General features: G+C 43.7%; 1 protein-coding gene across 1 annotated transcript in view; it reads right to left on the reverse strand.

The window, feature by feature from the left end:
* Positions 1-90: 90 nt before the first annotated feature.
* LOC139372343 (immunoglobulin superfamily DCC subclass member 3-like) overlaps positions 91-26,637 on the reverse strand; it is a 41,239-nt gene continuing 14,692 nt past the window's right edge. The window contains exons 2-14 of the mRNA XM_071112061.1: positions 21,410-21,721; positions 19,762-19,906; positions 19,370-19,500; positions 18,974-19,111; positions 18,209-18,367; positions 9,934-10,099; positions 9,057-9,307; positions 8,569-8,733; positions 6,470-6,658; positions 1,719-1,832; positions 1,352-1,481; positions 966-1,101; positions 91-195 (exon numbers count right to left, since the gene is read on the reverse strand). Of these exons, the coding sequence (XP_070968162.1) occupies positions 91-195; positions 966-1,101; positions 1,352-1,481; positions 1,719-1,832; positions 6,470-6,658; positions 8,569-8,733; positions 9,057-9,307; positions 9,934-10,099; positions 18,209-18,367; positions 18,974-19,111; positions 19,370-19,500; positions 19,762-19,906; positions 21,410-21,721 (2,141 nt within the window). The remainder of the gene's footprint in view (positions 196-965; positions 1,102-1,351; positions 1,482-1,718; positions 1,833-6,469; positions 6,659-8,568; positions 8,734-9,056; positions 9,308-9,933; positions 10,100-18,208; positions 18,368-18,973; positions 19,112-19,369; positions 19,501-19,761; positions 19,907-21,409; positions 21,722-26,637) is intronic.

Here is a 26,637-nt window from a genome sequence, read left to right on the forward strand (position 1 = left end):
CGGGGTGGAGGAACCATCAACAGGCAAACCTTTGGGGTGGAGGGTGGGTAATTGTTGGTAAAGATGGGTTTAGGAGGTTATTGGCGAGTGTTAGCCAGTGCCCGTCCCAGGCAGACCAGACAAGTGCTGCTCGATGAGGACCTGGCATTGGGCTGGACGCACCAGAGCCCCTCCCTGAGATGTGGAGTCACGACTCTGGAAAAGAAAAAGAGACAAAAGACGGAGTGTCAGAGTCTATAATTTGGCAACTTCGATCTTATCTCTCCTTTTGTCCACTGATGATTACTTCTGCATTGTTGTTGACCAATCATCTTGTTCATAATTTCTACCCCTGGACATAGTAACATCGATGTTGTTCAACACAGCTCTGACAATTCAATCAAATAAAACATTTAAAGCCCTTTAGAAAAACACACCCTAGTCTCTAGAACACTTTGAAGTAAAATCCTTTTTGCTTGACGTGGTAAAAATGTTTCATTCAGTGGTAGCAAATCCAGGTTTGATTGACTCGAGTCCTGAGGCTTGTAACCCATGGGGTCAGAAATCACAGACGGATGAGATATAGATCTCAGATCGAATAGTTGGATGAGCTTGTGACAACAGAGAGAGACGGGATTGTGAGCATGATAGATCACTTCATCCTGAGATATTGGCGACTCGAGATGTCCTGAAGGTGTCAACTTTGTTTTAGAAACTAAGTTATCCCTGGAGGCCAAACTACTGTGACGTCAATGCCGTGTCCTGGCAACCCATATCATGCAGCTCTAAATGTCATCTATGATTCAATTATAAGACCGGGACATCTATTCAGTCACCTCCTGTCTGTTACAGGGATGAAAACAGCCGATGGAGCCATGGATGAACAAAACTAATGGCCACATTATGTGAGAGGTTAGCTTAGTGTTTTCAGTTTAGTGAATGAGTCAGGTTAGTCTGTCAATGTGTCAGTGCACCGGTCCTCCTACCTGAGGCACTAACTTGAGGGCGACTTCTGCCGGACGAGTGACCCCCTCTTTGGGGATCCCGTTTTGTCCCAGGTGTCCCCGGTCCTCCCCCCTTGGCACAGACCAGCTGTCCTGAGTCCCTTTACTGCAGAACAGACTGGGGACATTAATACATGTTTCAATATTACACGTACGCAAGTCCACTCTAAAAACAACACACAACTTTATGAATACAACTAACATGTAATATACCAAAGTTAACATTCATAATCTCACTCTGCCATGATTAATCATGGGTGATCAGGATATATCTGAAGTTTACCTGGCCTTAAAAATCCAATCTGAAAGTACAGTACTAGAAGCAAAGCAACACCTAGTGGGTCCCATCAGGTAGGGCCCCTACTTACCTGCGACGGTATCCAAACATGAGGAAGAGCACACAGAAGATGATGCAGGCCATGCTAATATGAATGCCAACCACGATACCGCCCATCGAGCCCTCGCCATCCTGTATACAGTTACACTGGTTCTCCCCACCTGCAACCAAGAAACACATGATGTGCACATCCATACACTCATTAGCCAGTACAATACACAGTAACATACAGAAAGACATATTAGATCATAAGGCAATGCCAAAAAACAAACTAAGAGTCACTGAAAAATGCACTTGAAGCTAAAAGGACAGAAGATCACCAAAAAACTAATACTTGTCTAGAAAATATAGTTTATTATTCAATACTGACTTGACTCTAATATTTATTGGACACTCACCACTGGTTTTGGCGTTGGTGCCCTCTTCTGTCAGTGACACCAGCCTCTTGGAGCAACCGCTCTCGCCGTTCCCGTTATAGGCCAATAGATTGACTTCATACACCGCGCCGGTTTCTGCAAGAACAAGTCATAAGGTGACAGTATCACATTATAAATTCCCTTTGACAACTTTGAAGATCATATTTAAATGGAGAGATATTGGCCGAGTTGTATAGATTGCTTGCTCGATAAAAGCAAAGCTATTGATTGGGCGATTGAAAGAGATTGAGGAGCATGTCATTTTTCACTTCTCTTGCCTGGACTGTTCCTTTCCCCTACTCCCTCCCTCCCCCCTAACTCACAACTGTCTTTCCTCTCAACTCTCTCACTCTGTCATCTCTAACTCGATACCGCCAACATCCTCCCATGTCTCCATCTTTTAATATCTCGATATAGATTTAGTTATTGCTACAGTAGGAGAAAACTTAAGTTCTAAATGCAATGACACCAACCCATCCAGTCATTTTCCACTAGGTGTCTTTACATTTAACTTTTTTTTATTTTTTACAAATACAGCAAAGCATGTAAGGGGAAAAAAACAATTTTAAAGAGCTCCCTTTCACATGTCTGTGCTACAGAGGGATATTAAGTTTCTCTTCCATGTTCATGGTAATTAACTTGATGTCACATAATCATTCAAATATGGGGTAATTGTTATTCTCTGCACCACTGCAACGTTTTAAAGCCAGCTCTGGCCTAAGGCTAGCCTTATTGGAAAACCAATCTTACATCACATCTTTTTCCTGAATTTTCTGCAATTCAGTTAAGACAATGTGTTTTTTAAATTCTTTATTTTCACCTTTATTTAACCAGGTAGGCCAGTTGAGAACAAGTTCTCTTTTACAACTGCGACCTGGCCAAGATAGAGCAAAGCAGTGCGAAAAACACAACAACACAGAGTTACACATGGGACAAACAAACGTCCAGTCAATAACACAATAGAAACATGTATATACAGTGTGTGCAAATGTAGTAAGATTAGGGAGGTAAGGCAATAAATAGGCCATAGTGGCAAAATAATTACAATTTAGCATTAACACTGGAGTGATAGATGTGCAGATGATGATGTGCAAGTAGAAATACTGGTGTGCAAAAGAGCAGAAAAACAAAAACAAATATGGGGATGAGGTAGGTAGTTGGTTGGATGGGCTATTTACAGAGGGGCTGTGTACATCTGCAGAGATCAGTAAGCTGCTCTGACAGCTGATGCTTAAAGTTAGTGAGGGAGATATAAGTCTCCAACTTCAGTGATTTTTGCAATTCGTTCCAGTCATTGGCAGCAGAGAACTGGAAGGAAAGGTGGCCAAAGTAAGTGTTGGCTTTTGGGATGACCAGTGAAATATACCTGCTGGAGCGCGTGCTACGGGTGGGTGTTGCTATGGTGACCAGTGAGCTGAGATAAGGCGGAGCTTTACCTTGCAAAGACTTACAGATGACCTGGAGCCAGTGGGTTTGGCGACGAATATTTAGCAAGGACCAGCTAACAAGAGCATACAGGTCGCAGTGGTGGGTAGTATATGGGGCTTTGGTGACAAAACGAATGGCACTGTGATAGACTGCATCCAATTTGCTGAGTAGAGTGTTGGAGGCTATTTTGTAAATGACATCGCCGAAGTCAAGGATCGGTAGGATAGTCAGTGTTACGAGGGTATGTTTGGCAGCATGAGTGAAGGAGGCTTTTGTCAAGATGTGGCCCTTTCTAGGTATAGATCGTGGCATCCCCTCTCTCTCCACTTGTGAGAAGGTGGGAATGGTCCGTGGACACTTAAGGGACAGGTATGACAAGTGTGTTTAATTTGGTGACCTCAGAGAGGACAGGAAAACACTATATCTCTGAATATGTACATTTCTCAATTATGGGATTTGCATCTAATTCTTATCTAATAAGAATCTAATACTTATTTTCCACCATATTTTGCAAATGAATTCATTAAAAATCCTACAATGTGATTTTCTGGATTCTTTTTTTCTCCTTTTGTCTGTCATAGTTGAAGTGTACCTATGATGAAAATTACAGGCCTCTCTCATCTTTTAAAGTGGGAGAACTTGCACAATTGGTGGCTGACTAAATACTTTTTTGCCCCACTGTATCTATGAGAACATTTCTGAATGGTACTCTGAAGTATCCATTCTAACCATGAAATACTTTGATCTTCAGGGAAGCAGAAAGAGAGAGACTCGTATGTACTCTCCAACAGAGGACTGATGATTCCAACAGAGATCACGATGACACACTGGGTGTAAATATATGGTGAATACAATTATCCCCGAATGAGTGAGCTTTCATGTGCAAAGCATTTCAATTAATAGAATTATCAACTGTGTAGGGACTCGTTTGTCTTTTCCCGCCCTTTTCAGTCCACACCCACTTCCCTTTGTCCACCAAGCCGTCATATCGGTTTAGCTCACTAGGGAACCTCCCCTATCATTTCCTTGTAACCATAACTGTTGTTTGTTTATGCATTTCTGTGATTATTTAGTTAGTAAATTAATGATTAAGACAATTGGTGTATGGATGATTCATAGTAAAGGCTGGGTTCATGCAGATAACCAGCGATTTACGATATTTGGAATGAGACTAACGTGAGGTAAAGAATAATTCTTTAATAAGAATTGATCAGATATTAAAATATCTGAAGAGTTATATTAGGAAAATTATAACTTTGTAATCTGAAGATTTTCCTTGGTGCCCAGACTTCCTAGTTAATTACATTTACATGATTAGTTTAATCACCTAATAATAATTACAGAGTTTTGATATGATAAAATAAGTCTTCACTTTAATTATGCCAAAGACACAACACTTTGCTGCAAAATAGGAAGCTGATTCTAGATTTAATTTTGGATTGGATAGGCTAATGAGTCTGAAAAGAGAGTTTACAGTCTAGCCAGACACCTAGGTATTTATAGTTGTCCACATATTCTAAGTCAGAACCGTCCAGAGTAGTGATGCTAGTCGGGCGGGCGGGTGCGGGCAGCGATCGGTTGAAGAGCATGCATTTAGTTTTACTAGCATTTAAGAGCAGTTGGAGGCCACAGAAGGAGAGTTGTAATGGCATTGAAGCTCATTCGGAAGGTTGTTTACACAGTGTCCAAAGATGGGCCAGATGTATACAGAATGGTGTCGTCTGCGTAGAGGTGGATCAGAGAATCACCTGCAGCAAGAGCGACATCATTGATATTTACAGAGAAAATAGTCAGCCTGAGAATTGAACCCTGTGACACCCCCATAGAGACTGCCAGAGGTCCGGAAAACAGGCACTCCGATTTGACAAACTGAACTCTATCTGAGAAGTAGTTAGTGAACCAGGCGAGGCAGTCATTTGAGAAACTGTTGAGGCTGTTGAGTCTGCCGATAAGAATGCAGTGATTCACAGAGTCGAAAGCCTTGGCCAGGTCGATGAAGACGGCTGCACAGTACTGTCTCTTATCGATGGCGGTTATGATATTGTTCAGGACCTTGAGGCTGAGGTGCACCCATGACCAGCTCTGTAACCGGATTGCATAGCGGAGAAGGTACGGTGGGATTTGAAATGGTCGATGATCTGTATGTTAACTTGGCTTTCGAAGACTTTAGGAAGGCAGGGCAGGATGGATATAGGTCTGTAACAGTTTGGGTCTAGAGTGTCTCCCCTTTTGAAGAGGGGGGTGACCGCGGCCACTTTCCAATCTTTAGGAATCTCAGACGATAAGAATGAGAGACTAGACTGACTAGTAATAGGGGTTGCAATAATGGAAGATAGGGTCCAGATTGTCTAGCCCAGCTGATCCAGATTTTGCAGCTCTTTCAGAACATCAGCGGGGGGGGGGGGGGGATGTGGGATACTTGGGCCAGTTGCTGTGGGGGGTGCAGAGCTGTTGGCCGAGGCTGGGGTAGCCAGGTGGAAAGCATGGCCAGCCGTAGAGAAATGCTTATTGAAATTATCGATTATCGGGGATTTATCGGTGGTGACAGTGTTTCCTAGCCTCAGTGCAGTGGGCAGCTGAGTGGAGGTGCTCTTATTCTCCATGGACTTTACAGTGTCCCAAAACCTTTTGGAATTAGTGTTGCAGGATGCAAATTTCTGTTTGAAAAAGCTAGCCTTTGCTTTCCTAACTGACTGTGTATATTGGTTCCTGACTTCCCTGAAAAGTTGCATATCGCGGGGACTATTCAATGTGAATATGCATATCGCGGGGACTATTAATCTGAATATAATATTATAATAACTTTATCAACAACAAAAAATTGGAACACCAATATCAAGTGGATTTTAAAGCCCTTGTCATGCTCATGTAATAAAGACTTTCAAACCCTCTAATTATTTGCCTGTTTTTTTTCCACGTTATTGCTTTTTCTAATAGCATAGGAGAGAGTACATATATTACCCCAGGTGTGTTTATTTGTTTTTCATTCCAAGATAAGACATTCTGCTAAATGACTAAAATGTAAATGGTTTCCTGTATTTCTTTCCTCACTCTCTTATTATTTCAGCCTTGCATCATTATTATTACATTGACTAATGTGGTAGGAAAAGTGCACAAAATATTATAAAGATAATTACATTACTATGTTTAACTGATTCTTTCCAGTGTCTAAGAGACAAATAAAAACAAACTAATAATTCATCGTCTCTGTCGCTGGAGGTGATATGATTCTGTTCTTGCATAATTCATGCATACACATTCTCTCTCTCACACACTCACTCACTCACTCATTCACTCTCACTCACCAAGACGGGAGATGGTGTGGGCATTGACGTGGCAGGGGAACTGAACTGGCCCTTGGAAGTTGGTGTGCGGGACCCTGCGGTAGGTGAGCCTGAAGCCCTCTGCCTTGCCAGGCTTGCTGGGGAGCTCCCATAGCACCTGGACCGCAGTGGAGTTCACCACCTTGGTGAAGAAGGTAGGGGGAGTGGGCACTGCAGGAGTAGAGATTAGGACATTGGATGTAAAAAAAAAATTAAAAAAAAATTAAAAAAATTAATCAATGATTGGAAAGGACAGCAGAAAGATAGAAATAGTGTAGAGATGGTTAGAGAGGCAGTATGAAAGAGAAGGTGTATGAATTGAATACAATTGAAGAGAGAGTAAAAGAGGGACAAGGATGAAATTATGATAAAGCTCAAAGAGATAGTAAAACCAGGAGAGTTAAACAAGGAAGTGTTTATCAGTGACGGAAGAAGAGTGAAATAGTATGAGTATTGACATAAGTGCCCAGACATGGAGAGAACAGATGAGAAAAGGGGGATGCGGGATGTAAAAAGGATGAAATGACATCAAAAGAGGGAAGAGGAGATAAACACCTTCATTCGATCACAGGTTGTAAATAACCAGGCAGGCTATCAGGCCGTAGAATCATTTATAAAAAAAAGCTACATCTTACACAGGACATATTCCCAATCTTACACTAGTCTAGCTACATCATCCTAAAGCACTCCGCTGTCCTCTTTGTGCAATATACTGTACATGGAGCTACTGTATGTGGGGTAGAGTGAAGTAGCCACTAGACACTGATCCTAGGTTAGCATTACATTTTTCCCCCCATAATATAATAGAATCAATTTATTTGGTTATATTTAATTATAACCTTTATAAATAAGACATGATTTATGCGTATAAATGTTTAGGAATGCTTATAAATGTGAGTAAATCTGTTAAATGTGTTAAATTAAAATGTGTTAAATTAAAAAACACTCATTTATTAATAGCATATGTACACTATAAGTATAATAGTACACTATTCATACACAGTTTATAAATTGTAATTGTTGAACGTAATTATAAAGTGTAACCCTTTATGTTGCACATGGGGAAATGGTTACGGTTAGGCTTTGGGGAAGCTAACATGCTGACCAGACAGCTTGCTCGCGCACGTGCATGTTGATTTTGCCCACCCACACCAGACGCGATCAGGACACGCAGGTTGAAGTATCAAAACAAATTCTGAACAAACTATATTAAATTGGGGACAGGTTGAAGAGCATTAAACATCTATTCCATTCTAGTTAGCTAGCTTGCTGTTGCTAGCTAATTTGTCCTGGGATATAAACATTGGATTGTTATTTTACCTGAATATCACGTTATAGGTATGACCCAGGTGCAGACAGTGTTGAAGAAACTATACTGTATTCTTTAAAAAGGGGCAGGCAAACGGCAGGTCAAGGCAGGCAGGGGTGAATGATTCAGAGAGGGTGTAAGGCACCGGAACAGCAGGCGGGCTCAGGGTCAGGTCAGGCAGGAAAGGTCAAAACTGGGAACTAGAAAACAGGGACTATAGCAAAGACAGGAGCAAGGAAGCTGGCAGGTATGAACGAACAAAACAAACTGGCACAGACAGCCTGGTGGGCGATACCTGGAGATGGGCAGATGGGGAGGTGTGGAGACAAGCACAAGGACAGGTGAAACAGATCAGGGCGTTACACCTGAAATGCACAAGGTCCTCTACTCCGACAATTAATCCACAGATAAAAGGGTAAACCGAGTTCGTTTTTTGTAATCTCTCCTTCTTCAGGCTTCTTCTTCTGAATTTATATGGCAGAAGGCAACCAACTTTATGGTGCATTACCACTACCAACTGGACTGGAGTGCAGACCTCAGTTCATCTTTCAATCACCCACGTGGGTGTATGTTCCTAAAAACCAATGAGGAGATGGGTAAGGCAGGACTTGCAGCGCGTCGAGCTTCACAAATAGAACCAAGTTCCATTTTAGCGCCTGGCTACGCAAATGCTTGTTGACGCGCAACAGCAGTGTGAGTGCAATGATTGGATAAGATGCATGTGTAGATTTATTTTGCAACGTGAGCAGTGTGCATGTTCCTGGTGACATACCGCCCCCTAGTGTTGTGGCCACCACAGTGCTGGACTGCTGGCTGGCGCCCAGTGGGGAGTAGGCCTTGAGGTAGATGGAGTAGGTGGTGGCTGGCTCCAGGTTGATAAAATTGTGTTGGAAGGTGGTTTTACTGACTGCCTCCTGCAGCTCTCTGCTGTCCGGCTCTGGGGGGAACAACAAGCAGTATCATCATTAGTTGTTGTGGCAGAAGAAATATAAATTAGGGTTAAATTCCATTGCAGCAGGCACACTCAGGCAAGTGCAACTAAAGTATTTGAAAGAAAACAAAGTGCTATCTCAATTGCTTAAAAATCTGTCCTTAGTAAACTCATCATTAGGCTGGCTTTCACCTGGCCAGTTCTTTTAGATCAGCACAATGAAGGACAGGAGGCTAGGAGAGGACAGATTTTTTTGAGGCAATTAAGAAAGAACTTTCTCTTAGCTCTGCTTTGAACGCTGATAGATTATCACACAGACTCTCACTCACCTCCGATCTTGCGGCTGTGGAGCACATAGCCGATGATGCCGTCGGTGATCTCGGCTGGCGGTTGGATCCAGGCGAGCTGCAGGGCCCTGGGGGAGAGGGCTGTGGCCGTGAGGCCCTGGGGGGAGTCGGGCAGATCCTTGGCCAGGGACACAGCCAGACGGGCGCTAGCCTGGTTGGTGCCTGCCATGTTCTCAGCGATGCACTGGTAGATGGCCTCGTCCTCCGAGGTGATGCGCGTCATGGCCAGGGTGCTGGATAATGGAGATAAAAGATTAAATCCGTTTTTTGGATTGTTTATTTGAGTTAGGACAGATTAAAACATTGCTATATTGTGTAAACAACATAAAAATGGGTTGGTTGTATGTATTCAAACAAATATTCAGATAAACAATGGAATTCTTTGTGATTAAAAACATAATCATTGATTCCCATCCTCTCTTGTTCAGTGTAAATACAGAGCTTCAGCCTACTCATCAGAGGGAGATTTCAGCCACTATCCAAAAATGCCACCTTGTGGTGAAATATATGAACTGCTCTTCTGTAGGTCCACTTGGAAAATAATCTAGGGGAAGTGCTGATTTTGCAGATTTAGCGTATATTATTTCAACAAACATTTTACTTGCATTTTGGTATGTTTGTTTTACCTACTTAAGTTGAATGCACTGACTATAGGCCTAAGTTGCTATAGATAAGACTTAGTGTCTGCTTAAATGTAAACCCAGCTGTGTATTCATTACCGTTTACCAAACGGAAGCAAATAGAGCAAAACAAGAGTTTCTATTGGACAAATTCTGGTAGGTCCCTCCCCATTTCATTCCGTTTAAGACATGTGTTAAAACCGAATCGGCGGAATGAATACACCCCTGGTGTACAGTACCTGTTGTTGTTGGTGAGCTTGACGTTGTCGCTGGGCATCAGGATCTTGCCATTCTTCAGCCAGATGAGGTGAGGCTCAGGGACCCCCTGGGCCACACAGGTGAATACAGCACTGCCCCCCGCTGGTTTCGAGACAGACTGCGGCCACTGCATGAACTCAGGGGGAGCTGGTGGGGAGAGAATTATGAATTTGTTGTAAGTGTATTGTGTATATAAGTGATTAATCCTTGTATCACTGTGGGGGAAATTCAATCTACAATTGCATTCGCTTGTGATACTATATAACTGCATGAAAGTAAGATATAGGCTTAGCACTTTCAAAAAGTCAAGAGGGGAAGTGGCTGAGATGAGGAGAATGGAAGGAGGACAATATAAGAGGATAGGAGAAGAGAGGAACGTAAGCAGGCTAGTGATAAGTGGAGGGATAAAAAAGTTGTTTCGAGAAAAAATTGAAAGGCAGAAGAACAGTTGTATAGAAAAGGAGGATGAATGAAAGAGAAGGATGCCAGAAGAAAGATGTTGAGGGTAAACAGAGAGAGAGGAGAAAGGCATTGATTAGAATGACAAGGCCTTTTTGGGGAGAGCATTGAATTCTACGTGCTGTCATTCTTATAATGAACTATAGAGGTTAGCTGTACTATCGTATAAAGGTGGTTATGACCATTGCAGTCCTAATATTAAGGACTTTCAGAAGTGAATTTGATTTGACCATATCTCTAGACCATATAGTTTTATACAGTTTTCTCTGACCTGATAGAAACATAGCTCTCAAATCCTAAATGCACAGTAGGACCCTGAGTTTGTCCTGACAATGTGACCTGACCAGAAAACACTTTGTCCATAGTTATAGTAGCCTATAGCATGCTGCCACATTACATATACCTCAATGTTAACAATTGCAGGTGTATCAATACATACAAACATCCCTACATCTACCCCAACAGATCTATACAAACATTCCTCTCCTCTTCCTGGAGCTTGAACTTAACATAGGGAGAGACTTCCAGAGGACAGCCTAATATTACCCTAACCCCCACTTCTCTCCCCCCTTCTGACTCTTCCTGGCTCTCCGGTGTCCCCAGGACATATGCGGGGTTCACGGTCCCGCCTGACACCAAGTTCAATAGCACACAATGGGACATGCATATATGTAGAGACCCCCAGCCCTAGCCCCTCTTGCCATCTAAGCATCTCATTGATTTATTGACACTGACACCCCCTGAGCCCCTGCCCTCTCCCCTCCCTGGCTGAGGCCCAGAGAAACTGGGCCTGGGAAGAGAGATAAACAGGGTCTAAGGGAGAGGTAGTGTGAGAGCAGAGAGAGAGAGCGGGACACACACACACACACACACACACACAATGCAAATAGTCCGGGTTGCCATTTGATTACCTGTTCAGGAGTCTTTTGGGGGTAAAAACTGTTGAGAAGCCTTTTTGTCCTAGACTTGGCTCTCCGGTACCACTTGCCATGCGGGAATAGAGAGAACAGTCTATGACTGGAGTGGCTGGGGTCTTTGACAATTTTTAGGGCCTTCCTCTGACACAGCCTGGTGTAGAGGTCCTGGATGGCAGGCAGCTTAGCCCCAGTGATGTACTGGGCTGTACCCACTACCCTCTGTAGTGCCTTGCGGTCGGAGGCCAAGAAATTGCCGTACCAGGCAGTGATGCAACCAGTCAGGATGCTCTTGAAGTTGCAGCTGTAGAACCTTTTGAGGATCTCAGGACCCATGCCAAATCTTTTTAGTTTCCTGAGGGGGAATAGGCTTTGTCGTGCCCTCTTCACGACCGTCTTGTTTGGACCATTCTAGTTTGTTGTTGATGTGGACACCAAGGAACTTGAAGCTCTCAACCTGCTCCACTATAGCCCCGTCGATGAGAATGGGGGCGTGCTCAGTTCTCCTTTTCCTGTAGTCCACAATCATCTCCTTAGTCTTGGTTACGTTGAGGGATAGGTTGTTAATCCGGCCAGGTCTCTGACCCCCTTTCTATAGGCTGTCTTGTCGTTGTTGGTGATCAGGCCTACCACTGTTGTGTCATCTGCAAACTTAATGATGGTGTTGGAGTCGTGCCTGGCCATGCAGTCATGGGTGAACAGGGAGTACAGGAGGGGACTGAGCACGCACCCCTGGGGTGCTCCACTGTTGAGGATCAGCGTGGCAGATGTGTTGCTACCTACCCTCATCATCTGGGGGTGGCCCGTCTCGAAGTCCAGGATCCAGTTGCAGAGGGAGGTGTTTAATCCCAGGATCCTTAGCTTAGTGATGAGTTTAGAGGGTACTATGGTGTTGAACGCTGAGCTGTAGTTAATTAGCATTCTCACATAAGTGTTCCTTTTGTCCAGGTGGGAAAGGGCAGTGTGGAGTGCAATAGAAATTGTATCATCTGTGGATCTGTTTGGGGGGTATGTAAATTGGAGTGGGTCTAGGGTTTCTGGGATAATGGTGTTGATGTGAGCCATTACCAGCCTTTCAAAGCACTTCATGGCTACGGACGTGATGCTACGGGTCTGTAGTCATTTAGGCAGGTTGTCTTAGTGTTCTTGGGCACAGGGACTATGGTGGTCTGCTTGAAAAATGTTGGTATTACAGACTCAATCAGGGACATGTTGAAAATGTCAGTGAAGACACCTGCCAGTTGATCAGCACAATCTGATTGTCACTTCAGCCAGTCTCTAACTGCTTGGTTTAGTATGTCATTGTAGCTTTTAGGTTAATGGCCTTCAATACAGTGCCTTGCGAAAGTATTCGGCCCCCTTGAACTTTGCGACCTTTTGCCACATTTCAGGCTTCAAACATAAAGATATAAAACTGTATTTTTTGTGAAGAATCAACAACAAGTGGGACACAATCATGAAGTGGAACAACATTTATTGGATATTTCAAACTTTTTTAACAAATCAAAAACTGAAAAATTGGGCGTGCAAAATTATTCAGCCCCTTTACTTTCAGTGCACTCTCTCCAGAAGTTCAGTGAGGATCTCTGAATGATCCAATGTTGACCTAAATGACTAATGATGATAAATACAATCCACCTGTGTGTAATCAAGTCTCCGTATGAATGCACCTGCACTGTGATAGTCTCAGAGGTCCGTTAAAAGCGCAAGAGAGCATCATGAAGAACAAGGAAAACACCAGGCAGGTCCGAGATACTGTTGTGAAGAAGTTTAAAGCCGGATTTGGATACAAAAAGATTTCCCAAGCTTTAAACATCCCAAGGAGCACTGTGCAAGCGATAATATTGAAATGGAAGGAGTATCAGACCACTGCAAATCTACCAAGACCTGGCCGTCCCTCTAAACGTTCAGCTCATACAAGGAGAAGACTGATCAGAGATGCAGCCAAGAGGCCCATGATCACTCTGGATGAACTGCAGAGATCTACAGCTGAGGTGGGAGACTCTGTCCATAGGACAACAATCAGTCGTATATTGCACAAATCTGGCCTTTATGGAAGAGTGGCAAGAAGAAAGACATTTCTTAAAGATATCCATAAAAAGTGTTGTTTAAAGTTTGCCACAAGCCACCTGGGAGACACACCAAACATGTGGAAGAAGGTGCTCTGGTCAGATGAAACCAAAATTGAACTTTTTGGCAACAATGCAAAACGTTATGTTTGGCGTAAAAGCAACACAGCTCATCACCCTGAACACACCATCCCCACTGTCAAACATGGTGGTGGCAGCATCATGGTTTGGGCCAGCTTTTCTTCAGCAGGGACAGGGAATATGGTTAAAATTGATGGGAAGATGGATGGAGCCAAATACAGGACCATTCTGGAAGAAAACCTGATGGAGTCTGCAAAAGACCTGAGACTGGGACGGAGATTTGTCTTCCAACAAGACAATGATCCAAAACATAAAGCAAAATCTACAATGGAATGGTTCAAAAATAAACATATCCAGGTGTTAGAATGGCCAAGTCAAAGTCCAGACCTGAATCCAATCGAGAATCTGTGGAAAGAACTGAAAACTGCTGTTCACAAATGCTCTCCATCCAACCTCACTGAGCTTGAGCTGTTTTGCAAGGAGGAATGGGAAAAAAATTTAGTCTCTCGATGTGCAAAACTGATAGAGACATACACCAAGCGACTTACAGCTGTAATCGCAGCAAAAGGTGGCGCTACAAAGTATTAACTTAAGGGGGCTGAATAATTTTGCACGCCCAATTTTTCAGTTTTTGATTTGTTAAAAAAGTTTGAAATATCCAATAAATGTCGTTCCACTTCATGATTGTGTCCCACTTGTTGTTGATTCGTCACAAAAAAATACAGTTTTATATCTTTATGTTTGAAGCCTGAAATGTGGCAAAAGGTCGCAAAGTTCAAGGGGGCCGAATACTTTCGCAAGGCACTGTGTGTCTACACTATGTTTTTGAATTGTATTTCCTACCAATTTCTCACGGAGCCCTAATGGATGATGTACAACAACTTGAAATTGAGAGTGGCTAGATTATATCACTAGCCTGATGACCTATAATTTAATAATTGCTGTTGATAGCGTATACTGCTTTCATACACCCAGACTGTTGTTCTGCGAATAAGTTGCATTTGTGTTTAGGGTTAGGATAGATGATGACGACAGGGACGACAGATGACTGTTGAGGGATAACTATTGAGCCAATTGTTGGACTGAATGGAAGGGGCGACTGGAATGGACGTCTGAAGCACAATGAGGGTGTTTTGTGTGTTTGTCACGTGTGTGTGTGTGTGTGTGGGGGGGGGGATTTATTACATGCTCGCTTCAACCATGGAGGTGGAGCCAAGCAGAGCTGAACAAAAATGTATATTTTTACACGCTACAGCACTCCGCAGTCCCGTTCTGTGAGCTTGTGTGGCCTTCCACTTCGCGGATGAGCCGTTGTGGCTCCTAGACATTTCCACTTCACAATAACAGTACTTACAGTTGACCGGGGAAGCTCTAGCAGGGCAGAAATTTGATGAACTGACTTGATGGAAAGGTGGCATCCTATGACAGTGCCACATTGAAAGTCACTGAGCTCTTCAGTAAGGCCATTCTCCTGCCAATGTTTGTCTATGGAGATTGCATGGCTGTGTGCTCGATTTTCTACACCTGCCAGCAACGGGTGTGGCTGAAATAGCCGAATCCGCTAATTTGAAGGGGTGTCCATACTTTTGTGTCTATATAGCGTATGTTCTACTCTCTGACATATATGCTCTTTGGTTCTGACACTCATATCTAATGTGAAAAAGACCCTCTCAGTAAAGCCGGCAGCTGTGGGATCTGCATTTTAAAGCCTTTCAACGATTCCAACCATCTCCACATTTTTTAAAAGAAAATGTTCTACCCCAAAGAAGGCAATGGATGAGGGGGATGATTTAACCGGCCCTCCCTTCAGAGAAAGCAGTCATCACTCAATGCCCTGCACCCTTTGTGTCCCCCCTCCCTCGGTGTCCCCTGAACTCTGCCCCCACCGCCTGACATCCAGCTGTGACGAGAACAACTGTCCCCCCTCCCCACTCACCCAAAAACCGTAGTAACGAATGACAGGGTATGGGGACTGGTCACCCTCCGCTCTCTTTGGGGGACACATCAATCTTACCCTCCTCCACACCAAAAACCACCCCCTTCTCTCTCTCCTTCCATATCTGTCCTGACCGGTACGGTGTTCCGCCCTCTCTCTATTCCCCGACTCCGACCATTTTCCAAGGACAAGGTCAGGGGTAAGGGGTCAGAGTTTAAAGGTGAGAGGTGATCCTTCACTCCCCCTTCCCCACACACAATGACCGTCTACACATCCTGACCCTTGTTTTTTTCTCACTTGTTCTTTCTCTCCTCTCTCCCATTGTCCAAATCTCTGGCCTTGCATCTGTCCTGTCCTGTCCTATCCTGGCTGTCCCCCTGTCCCGTCATATCATGACTATGACCGGAATGTTTAAGAGCAGAAGGGACAGGGAAACAGACAGTCTGTCAAGAGGACAGAGTGTGTGAAATAGCAGACCTCTATGGCCTCCAATAACCTCCTTTACACAGTGCATATATCTAAAGGTCTCCAACTGCAAAGTAGGACTTTGAACTTGAGTGGTGTCGCACATATTAATAGCATCATATCTCAAAGTATTTCATATTATTCTATATGATCAGACTTGCCTTATTGGCAGGAATAGGGAACATGTGAGAGCTAAAAATAGGTGAAGTAATTAGTCTCATGGCCATTGCTATTCTATATGATTTGTGCCTAACCAATACCTTTGTATTGTTATTATTGGATGCAACATGGCAAATTTAAGTCCATATTATGGTGGTGGATTGTAGCCACTTTTTGAGAACAGTATCATAGACACCTTTTGAGAACAGTATCATAGACACCTTTTGAGAACAGTATCATAGACACCTTTTGAGAACAGTATCATAGACACCTTTTGAGAACAGTATCATAGACACCTTTTGAGAACAGTATCATAGACACCTTTTGAGAACAGTATCAAGTATCAGCAAATATTAAGCGGACATTCTAGCTGAATATACCTCCAGTATTACATTTTAAAAGGGAATTGGGGGATTTTAGGTCACTTTGGGCCTGTATTTGACATTGACAATGTCCATGAACCAATAATTTCACCCATTTCATGTGACCGCCATCCTAAAAAGCTCTTTGTTCTTTTTTCTTTAACAAATAGAGCGAAATCAATAAATGTATGAATCCATTAAAGACCACGTCCTCCATGGCCAATCCACTTGTGAAAGACTGATAGGGAGAACTATTGATTGACCAGGTCAAAGAGGCTGACACAACATGGATCAGGAGAGCCTTAACAGCTGGGTGCAAAGTAGAGTAATTTAAATGGATTATAGGGGTGAAGGGATATATGGAGATCTAGTTTACTTTATAGGTCATATTTTTCTAGCTAGGTATTAGGTAACATTTTGTTGCTATAGGCTACATTTTGTTTTGGTATTAGGTAACATGTTGGTAGCTAGGTTTGCTAGCCGCTAGCTATTGTACCTAAGTAGGCAAAACTTGTCCAAACCAGAACGCCCATAGGGGCAGGAGCATGAGGCAGCTTTATGTACAAGTACACCCACTGGACAGGACGCTAATCTATCGCAGGTATGGTAACTAGGTATTGTAATAAGTACTTCATAAGAGCTATATTTGGCTAGTTCATTAAGGAAAAGATATTGATTGACTTTGAAAGTGCAAATGCAATGTTAAGACATCAACATCAATATATTGCACATCAGTTACATATTCTGTGCCGATTATCTCTTCTAGAGAGGCAGGAGAGCAAACATGATTACATTCTAATATAAACCTATCAGAGGGGTTGGGTTAAATGCAGAAGACACATTTCAGTTGAATGCATTCAGTTGTACAACTGACTAGGTATCCCCCTTTCCCTTTCCATAGTTGTTTACGGTAGGGCAATTTGTTTCCTATTATGCTGTTGGTCTCTCACATTAACCAGAGGTGTTGTGACCCTTGTGTGGTCCTCAGTATAATGAGAAACACTTAGGATAGCCAATTAAAATGGGGGTAATGACAGTTAGAAATATGAGGAGGGTGAACGTATGGACAGTTGCTGGGTGATGGATGGGCCTTGTCACTGAGGTAGTGACAGCAGTGGACACACACACAAAGTCCAGCTGGAGATTAGCGTCAATGCTTAATTACAAGTGGGAGCACAGGGTCTCTATCACGCCAATAGTGTCACCAAAAAAAACAACCAACTCCCATCCCCACCTCACCTCCCCCCCTTCAAAGCTCTAAGGGGGGCAAAGGTGAGGTGAGAGGGTGGAGCTTGGGTATCAACTCCTCTCTCAGAAACCTACCCCTTTTCCTTCAATTCCCTGGCAGAAGTCATGGCCAAATTCAATACAACCAGTCCCAAAAGCCCAAAGCCTACACCCACACACCCTCACCCCACCTCCCGGACATGAACCCCCCTCCCTGCGATCTTGTGTATCCCTCAGTGTTATGGTCAGTTGTCATGATCATTGGCTAAGGCTCACTGTGATATGGAAAGCCATTCTTGGAGGATATCATTTACTGTTTAATAAATTCCTAATGAATTATTGAAACTTTACTTTGATTCAGCCTTCAGGCTGTGCCTTTTAGTGAGGTGAGGCAGGTACAGTATTACCATTTTCAGACTATTGTGTTGACCTAAACCGTACTCTGATGGCTCAGATATTTTCTTTTCACATCACTGTGCCAGCAACATTGGTGGATGCTAAACCAGGCCAGCTCTGTACAGCTTGGCTCGACTTACTTCTGCACAGTAGTCGGAAAAGGGTATAAGTGTTTGGAGGGAGCTCACCTTGAACCACCAGTCTTCCCAGTGCGGTACGCCTCATCCTGGTCCCGGGGCGGTTGGCGGCGCACACGTACACCCCCGAGTGCTCCAGCGACACGTCCGAGATCATCAGGTTTCCAGTGCCCAACACCTGGATGCCCTCCACCCCGATGGAGCGCCCATCTGGAGAGAGCACACACACACACACACACAAAGGAATAAGACATAGGCCAACATAGTACAAAAAACACAGGGTTCATACAATCAAAATTGACGCACAACTATGGGGCAAAACGAGTTTGGCTTAGATTGTTGACAAGAACTATACTATATTTCATCTCCAATGTTTATTGAAAACATAAATACATTTGCACAATGAGCACTTGTCTCTCAAGTACATTGTTACAGCGGTTGGTTAGCTTGCTAGCAATCTTTTGTCATGTCAGCATAGACGTGACATCAGTCAAAAGACCTTTAAACAAGGCATGGTATCAAGAACGAGAAGAAACTAACTGAAACAAGCCATTACGATTCCACACATGACAGCTTCTTGTCATTGTCGTTAGCTATCTGGCCATACAGATTCACAAAAACAATGGCCTTCTGTTCCATTGAAGCATGTGCATAGTTTTCGTGACGTTCTCAGCTAACCCGCCTACAGAGCAACATAGTGCAGAATAGCTGACACAGAGATCAAATCATTGTTGAGCTGCTGGCATTAACTCATCTGGGTATGGTAGAAATTAAGGCCATTGTACGCCATTCTGATTGCATGAGAACAGTCGTTACCCAGCCTGCTCCAAGACACGATGGGCCGGGGATTCCCTGTGGCGATGCACTCCAAAATGGCTGTCTGGTGGACAGTGATGGTCAGGTTCTGGGGCCCAGAGAGGATAACTGGCTCCTTGTAGATCCTGGAAGCCCCACCTGTAGAGAAAGGAAAAGGACACAAACAAAGAGAGATAAGACACTAGCCTATAGGACTTTTAACACGATTTGTGTGATTAGCATAGACATGGTCAGTTTAGTATTATTTAGAGAGTGTCGCACTATTGCCAGGTCCATCTAATAATATGATCTGTATTGTAAGGGCTGGTTTCCCAGACACAGATTAAGCCTAGTCCTGGAATAAGATGCGCTGTCAATGGAGAGTCGCCATTGAGCAGTCGGGTTGTTCCCACTCACCGGTCACATTGAGCACAGCCTCGTGGCTGAAGCGTGTGTTGGCGATGTTGGAGGCCACACAACGGTACACCCCGGCGTCGATCCGCCTCACACCAGTCACCTGGAGAATGCCCATGGGCAGGAGAGTGTACCTAGACAAGTGAGGGAGAGGAGTTGAAAGAGGTGTTAGTGCCCACATGCAGTAGATGTGACAGAGTTATTCTGAGAATGTAAAAGTTAGGCATTTTGAAAAAGTAGTTATCTGCAGCAAGGTAGCTACATCGCTAATATGGCAAACTCTCTTGCAGGGTGACGGCAAGCGCCAAGTTCATTAGCAATCATCCAACAATAACCCATTTTTTTTTAGGTGTGTGTGAGTGAGTGTATAGGCCTATATATTAGTATGATGATACCTGTTGTCGGTGGTACTGAGTGGGTTTCTGTCCCTCTCCCAGGTGATGTTGGCCTCAGGCACACTGTTGACCTGGCACTTGAAGCGAGCCACACCGCCATCGTCCACTGACATGGACTCTGGGTGGGTATGGAACTTAGGGAGAACTAAGGAAGAAAGAACAGCAAATTATATATCCCCATTTAACATTCATTGACCCAGGTTAGTCTCATTAAGATAAAATCTATATTTTGCAAGAGGAGACCTGGTCCAAGATAAGCAGCAGAGTCAACAATATTATACAAAAATATAAACATTAAGAACACCTTCCCCCCACTTTTGCTCTGAGAACTGCCTCAATTTGTCAGGGCATGGATACTACAAAGTGTCAAAAGATTTCCACAGGCTCCAATGCTTCCCACAGTTGTGTCAAGTTGAATTGATGTCCTTTTGGTGGTGGACCATTCTTGATACACACGGGAAACTGTTAAGCGTGAAAAACCCAGCAGCGTTGCAGTGTGTTTATCTTAAATCTTGTCTGAACACTATGTTTTGTGTGTGCGTGTTTTGTGTATGTCCACGTGTCAGTAGACTTAGTGGGGTGTACCATTCATCACCCACAGTGACTCAAATAAACAAAAGTGATGAAAGAGTCTGAGGTGGTCTCAAGTTGCCAGGTATGCAACTAAGGTGCTCTCAGCATGGAGCATCATTTATTACAGAGTCTATAGAGTCCGAGGGGGTCTTGGGTTGCCAGGTATGCAACAAAGGTGTTTGCAGTATGGAGCAGCATTAAGAACAGACTCTTGCCTGTTTTGACAGAGGGGACTACATTTAGTGATCTCCTATAGATAGGACAAAACCCATGCTTTGACCTCTCCACAGTTTTTATGACTTCTGTAGCCTTACCCTGGTAACATTCGCTGCTGGTTCTCTCTAAATCACATTCAGAAGGGAATATTATTGACTAATCATGTGTTTGGCTACACATTGAACATATTACTAATTGTAAAGCCTCATTCACATTACCCACAAGCACTCTGTTACGTTGCGCCGGATGTCATGCATTTCAATGGGGACGTCCACAACAGAGTGGGATTGCAAAGTAACTAAACATGTATTATTTCCTGAAACAATGTATTTATCCTGCCATGAATGAAAAGTCATATTTTGCAATCTCCCAAAATACGAGAGGGCTCTCCGCCATCTTGCGCTACACTTGTTTGTTCAGTAGCGGGGCAAGACTCCGTCAAGATTGATGTTTGATGTACTGGGCAATAATGTACATGTATTATGTAACTCTTATATTTTTCCCTTGACTGAAAATGAAAGAGTATTTTTGTTATTTGTAAAACTGCGCCTCGGCCATAAGTCAAGATGTGTAATCTTTGTATTGATATAGTCTTTAAAATGAGTTATTTAGCTACTGTATTAGCACCAGTAGGGGTTGGCAGGTGGAGAACAACGATCCCAGCAAGTGCAAATTAACAATTTCCCTTAATAGTCACCACTATGCTATCTTGTGTTGTGTATAGATAGATAGGTGAAGTGTTTTCTGTGTATTGTATGTGCGTTGAGTGTTGGACATCCCCTCTACATAAGTGACAGTTATGTTGGCGACTGGTACAAATTACACTAGGTGAAACGGTATGTAAGGGAGGGGAACTCACATGCAAGCTGAACCCGGGCCTTGCGGCTGACCAGCATGCCAAAGCGGTTCTGGGCGGCGCAGTCGTACTCTCCAACGTCCGTCTCACTTCCGCCTCTCTCTAGTCGTTTCTGGAAGCTCTGAATGAAGAGGGTCCCGTTGGGCAGCACCTGTACCCGCTCCTCCACAACCACGGGTACCCCGTTCCTGCGCCACGTGATCGAGATGGTACCCTCGCCCTCCACCCGGCAGTCCAGCATCAGTGGTCGATCCCGCACAGCGATGACGTCGCTGGGCTCCAATAGGAATGCCAGCTCCTTGGCACCACATACATCTAGAAAAGGGGGGAAGAAGATCATTGGCAATAAGGGTTGAGAACATCAGTGTTGGTTCATTTTGTAGACCCGCACAGCAAGGAGAAATGGTGTCATGTAGTCCAGGATGATGAGGATAATACTGTGTTTATTATTGTGAACACTGGTGATGCAATTGCATGTGTTTATCTAATCACCTAAGTACATTCCCAAAGGAACTCAATGTTGGCTATGTAGTTTACCCATAAAGTACCTTTCAACCCAATCCCTATAAGATGAGGTAAGCGTGACAGACCAGTAAGGGAGCTTAATAATTGCACCTTATGGGACAATCTAGTAAACGAAAAAAATTCAAACTGATCTTGTAAACTACACCTCACAGCACTTTGTACTGGGGCACTGAGCATGTCATGGCTGGAGCCTTGCCTGTCTCTAATCCATTCATACACCAAGTTTCCCGTCCTATGCCCTCTGTATCTGTGTTTACAAGCAAAGACGTAGACACAACAACACAGAAGGCGACCAGAATGGAGACGGACAGCCACGTTCGCCCCCAGGGGCGAACTCTTCCAATCCCAAAAACGGCATTCGACACTCTACACCGGCCAACTGATTGATGGCTGTGTTAGTTCTGCGTCCACAAGACTTTTACCGAAACCGGCCACAATAATAGGACCAAATGCAGTGGAGTCATTGAGCCAAAGAGGGTAGGAACAATGGCCAAGACGGAGGCAGAAGACTAGCAAGGGTTAGTGGGGTCAAGTTAGGAGAACTTCTATTAAACCAGGCGCAGACTGGCGTCAATGGCGCAGTGACGACACTCATACTTGTTCTTACCCCACCTCCCCACAACCCCTAGAAATTCTCATCACCATAAACCAACACACCCCTCTATGGGGGCCATCTGCCCCTCTAATTCCCCCCCGCATCCCTGCATCCCTTTCACCAAGGCTCCGGGGTGACTTTCCCATGCCACTGAATCACCCCATTCCCCTCTCGAAGTTGACCCCGCTGACACGGCAAGTCTTCCCCATTTTCTTCATCTTTTTGTGGGCCAACAGACTCAAAAAACCCTGCCCCACCTTGACCCCTCGAGATGGCCGCTCCCTTTCTCCCAGCTGTTGAGGTGGGGAGGTAAAAGGGAGTGAGAAAGTGCCACAAAGCCCCAATGCTCTTGAACTTGCATGATGAGATGCACCATCAAGTTAATGGAGAACTTGTGCATCCATTTATGAAAACTATAGTGAACCCCCCCCTTCTTCTCATCTACAGAGCCATCCCCTCCTCCCTCTGACCGCCACCACAATCACATCACACCTTCACACCCTTCCATTCAGCACCTGGCAAAGCTGTGGTCTCACATCCATGACTTTTGCCCTTGACTTTAATTGTAACAACAATGATCTCACAAATCCTCTCTTCATCCTCTTCTTTCCGATGACCACTCCACTTGATTAGTGTCCTCTGTGCACCTTAACGTACTTTTACAATTTCATATAAATTGTATTATTTAGCCAATTTTCCTTAAGAACCATGGACTTCTACAGTTTAACAACGGGGTATGTCTCTCGTCCTAACATCCACATTAAGCCGAAACTTCAACTCCCATTTCAAACCCTAAAACAACCTAAACTGGTTCATCTCTATTGAAGGCTATGCTATGGCTCATAAATGTGCCTGTATCAACGTTCTGTCCCAGGGGTATTCAACTCGTACTCTACAAGGTCTGATGTCTGCTGGTTTTATGTTCTACCTGATAATTAATTGCGTCCACCTGGTATCTCAGGTCAAAATCAATCTCTGATTAGAGGGGAACAATGAAGAAACACAGTGGAACTGGATTCAAGGTCCAGCGTTGAGTTTGAGCACTCTATCAAATGGTGTGCCCCATCTAAATACGTAAATAATGCAAGTCAATCGTTTTTTACTTACTTTATTGTCCCTATGGGTATATTTTGTTGCAGTGTCACGTACACGTTTAAAGTTGCGTTTAAATAGAAAACAAAATGGACAATACAACTTTCATTACAGTTACATACCAATAAAACATTACTTTTTTTAAAGACTAGCCTGTTGGCCTTACTGAGTCGATAGGAACATTAGCCCGAGCTATTTAGGAGGGATATCACACCTGGCACAAATGATTGTCTAGTTCTGTTAACATATATACATCGTATACCATACTATTGAACAGAGAATATGTTACGGAGTCTGTTGACGCATCTCTTGATTGCAGCAGGACAAATACTACAAGATATCGCATAACCTTCAGGACTGATTGTGACTTTATTCATAACATATACAGATAGATCTACTGATTCTGACCCTACAGTAAAATTACAATCTGTCCCTTGTGATCATGTTTGCAAGTATAGAAAATTGTTATTGTTCAGGGTTGATCACAAGTGATCTGATGGTTGAACAAGGTTGTGAAACAACCAATCAAATCAGAGCATCTTCAAATTAAATCCTCTCCAACATAGCCCAGTCAACCAACTGACAACCATGACCAAACTTTATCCATCAATGCATCGCAGAGCCATAAGCCATTCCCACAGCCTGAGATGTCAGCAGTCCTTTTCTCCAACACACCCTGATAAAGGTTTCAGCTTGTCCCTGTGATATTGGGACATCCACCTGGTAATTAATTGCACCCACCTGGTGTCTCAGCCCCCCCTCCCATCCACAACGATGGGACAGCAGTGGAGAAGGTGGATAGTTTTAAGTTCCTCGTCGTCCACATCACGGACAAACTGAAATGGTCCATCCACACAGACATTGTGGTGAAGAAGGTGCAACAGGAGGCTGAAGAAATTTGGCTTGTCACCTAAAACCCTCACAAACTTTTACAGATGCACATTTCAGAGCATCCTGTCAGGCTGTATCACTGCCAGGTACGGCAACTGCACCGCCCACAACCACAGGGCTCTCCAGAGGGTGGTGCGGTCTGCACAATGCATCACTGGGGGCAAACTATCTGCCCTCCAGGACACCTACAGCACCCGATGTCACAGGAAGGCCAAAAAGATCTTGAAGGACAACACCCACCCAAGCCACTGCCTGTTCACCCTGCTACCATCCAGAAGGCGTGGTCAGTACAGGTGCATCAAAGCTGGGACCGAGAGACTGAAAAATAGCTTCTATCTCAAGGCCATCAGACTGTTAAACAGCCATCACTAACATAGAGTGGCTGCTGCCTACATACAGACTTGAAATCATTGGCTACTCTAACAAATGGATCACTAGTCACTTTATTAATGCCACTTTAATAATGATGTTTACATATCTTGCATCACTCATCCCACATATATATACTGTATTTTATACCATCTATTGCATCTTGCCTATGCCGGTCGGTCATTGCTCATCCATATATTCTTATTCCATCCCTTTACTTAGATTTGTGTGTATTAGGTCGTTGTTGTGGAATTGTTAGATTACTTGTTAGATATTGCTGCACTGTCGGACCTAGAAGCACAAGCATTTCGCTGCACTGGCAATGACATCTGCTAACCATGTGTATGTGACCAATACAATTTGATTTGATTTGATCAGAGATTCCCTGCATCTGCACCCATTAGAATGAATTAAGTCACACCCAGCAGATGTAGCAAGGAGTATGGTGGGGTGTGGGTGTTCTCTAGCTCAGCTGGCCACAGCCCCGCACCCACCTCTACTACCATCTCCCCCTCCCTTATATGTGTTTTAATGAAATTCAGGGCTCCCAATAAATACGAATTTGTTCTTAACTGACTTGTCTAGTTAAATAAAGGTTAAATTTTAAAAAATGGGGGACTTGCGTTACATTCTGTGGCCCAAGTTATCGAACACATGGCGTTGCAAGACATTAGAGGCCAATGTCTATCTTGACAAAATAGGGGTGTGGGGGAAGGAGTGACATGATATGGGGTTGTGAACGACAGGGTAAGTGATGTATAAGATATAGAGAGATAAGTTATGTCACAACAGGTGGCTATTTTATGTTATTGGTGTCTATGATATTGATAAACATTTGTATGGATCAAGTGTGTGTTCTTCTTCTATTTCTGAACCACAATGCCAAAATCAGTAATAATCTCTTCCATTGCAATAAAATGATCTGATGTACTGTTAGGAGACGGCCCTGACCAAAGAGTATATATAGACTAACAAATCCCACAAACTGGGGAATGAAGACATTACTTTTACTTTGGACAGAAGAACACCTCTTTTCTATATGTGACTTGCCAAGCTTAACATAAAACTTAACTCCAAAACTATATAAATGTTATTTTTTTCTCCATTAGTCCACTGTTGATAGAGTCACAAAATATTTGTCAGCTGTCAAGTCTTTCATCTTGCATCCTCATTATGATGTGGCCGGTGACAAAAAAAAAATACCAAAAGATAGATTTTGAGTGGATTTTCCCTATAAGCTTCTACAGGTCCAAAGTGGCAAAGTCAGGTTCCAAGTTAAGCTCAGATCAATATATCACATACAACAGACAGTACATTATATTACCAAAATTATGTGGACACCTGCTCGTCGAACATCTCATTCCAAAATAATGGACATTAATATGGAGTTGGTCCTCCCTTTGCTGCTATAACAGCCTCCACTCTTCTGCGAAGGCTTTCCACTAGATGTCGGAACATTACTGCGGGAACTTACTTCCATTCAGCCACAAGAGTACTAGTGAGGTCGGGCACTGATATTTGGCGATTAGGCCTGGCTCGCAGTCGGCGTAGAAAATGTATCCCAAAAGTGTTCGATGGGGTTGTGTTCGATGGGACCTCGACAAACCTTTTCTGTATGGACCTCGCTTTGTGCACGGGGGCACGGTCATGCTGAAACAGGAAAGGGCCTTCCCCAAACTGTTGCCACAAAGTTGGAAGCACAGAATCGTCTAGAATGTCATTGTATGCTGTAGCGTTAAGATTTCAGACCATTATTGCT

Source organism: Oncorhynchus clarkii, chromosome 18 (genome assembly GCF_045791955.1).
Source record: "Oncorhynchus clarkii lewisi isolate Uvic-CL-2024 chromosome 18, UVic_Ocla_1.0, whole genome shotgun sequence".
NCBI lineage: Eukaryota > Metazoa > Chordata > Actinopteri > Salmoniformes > Salmonidae > Oncorhynchus > Oncorhynchus clarkii.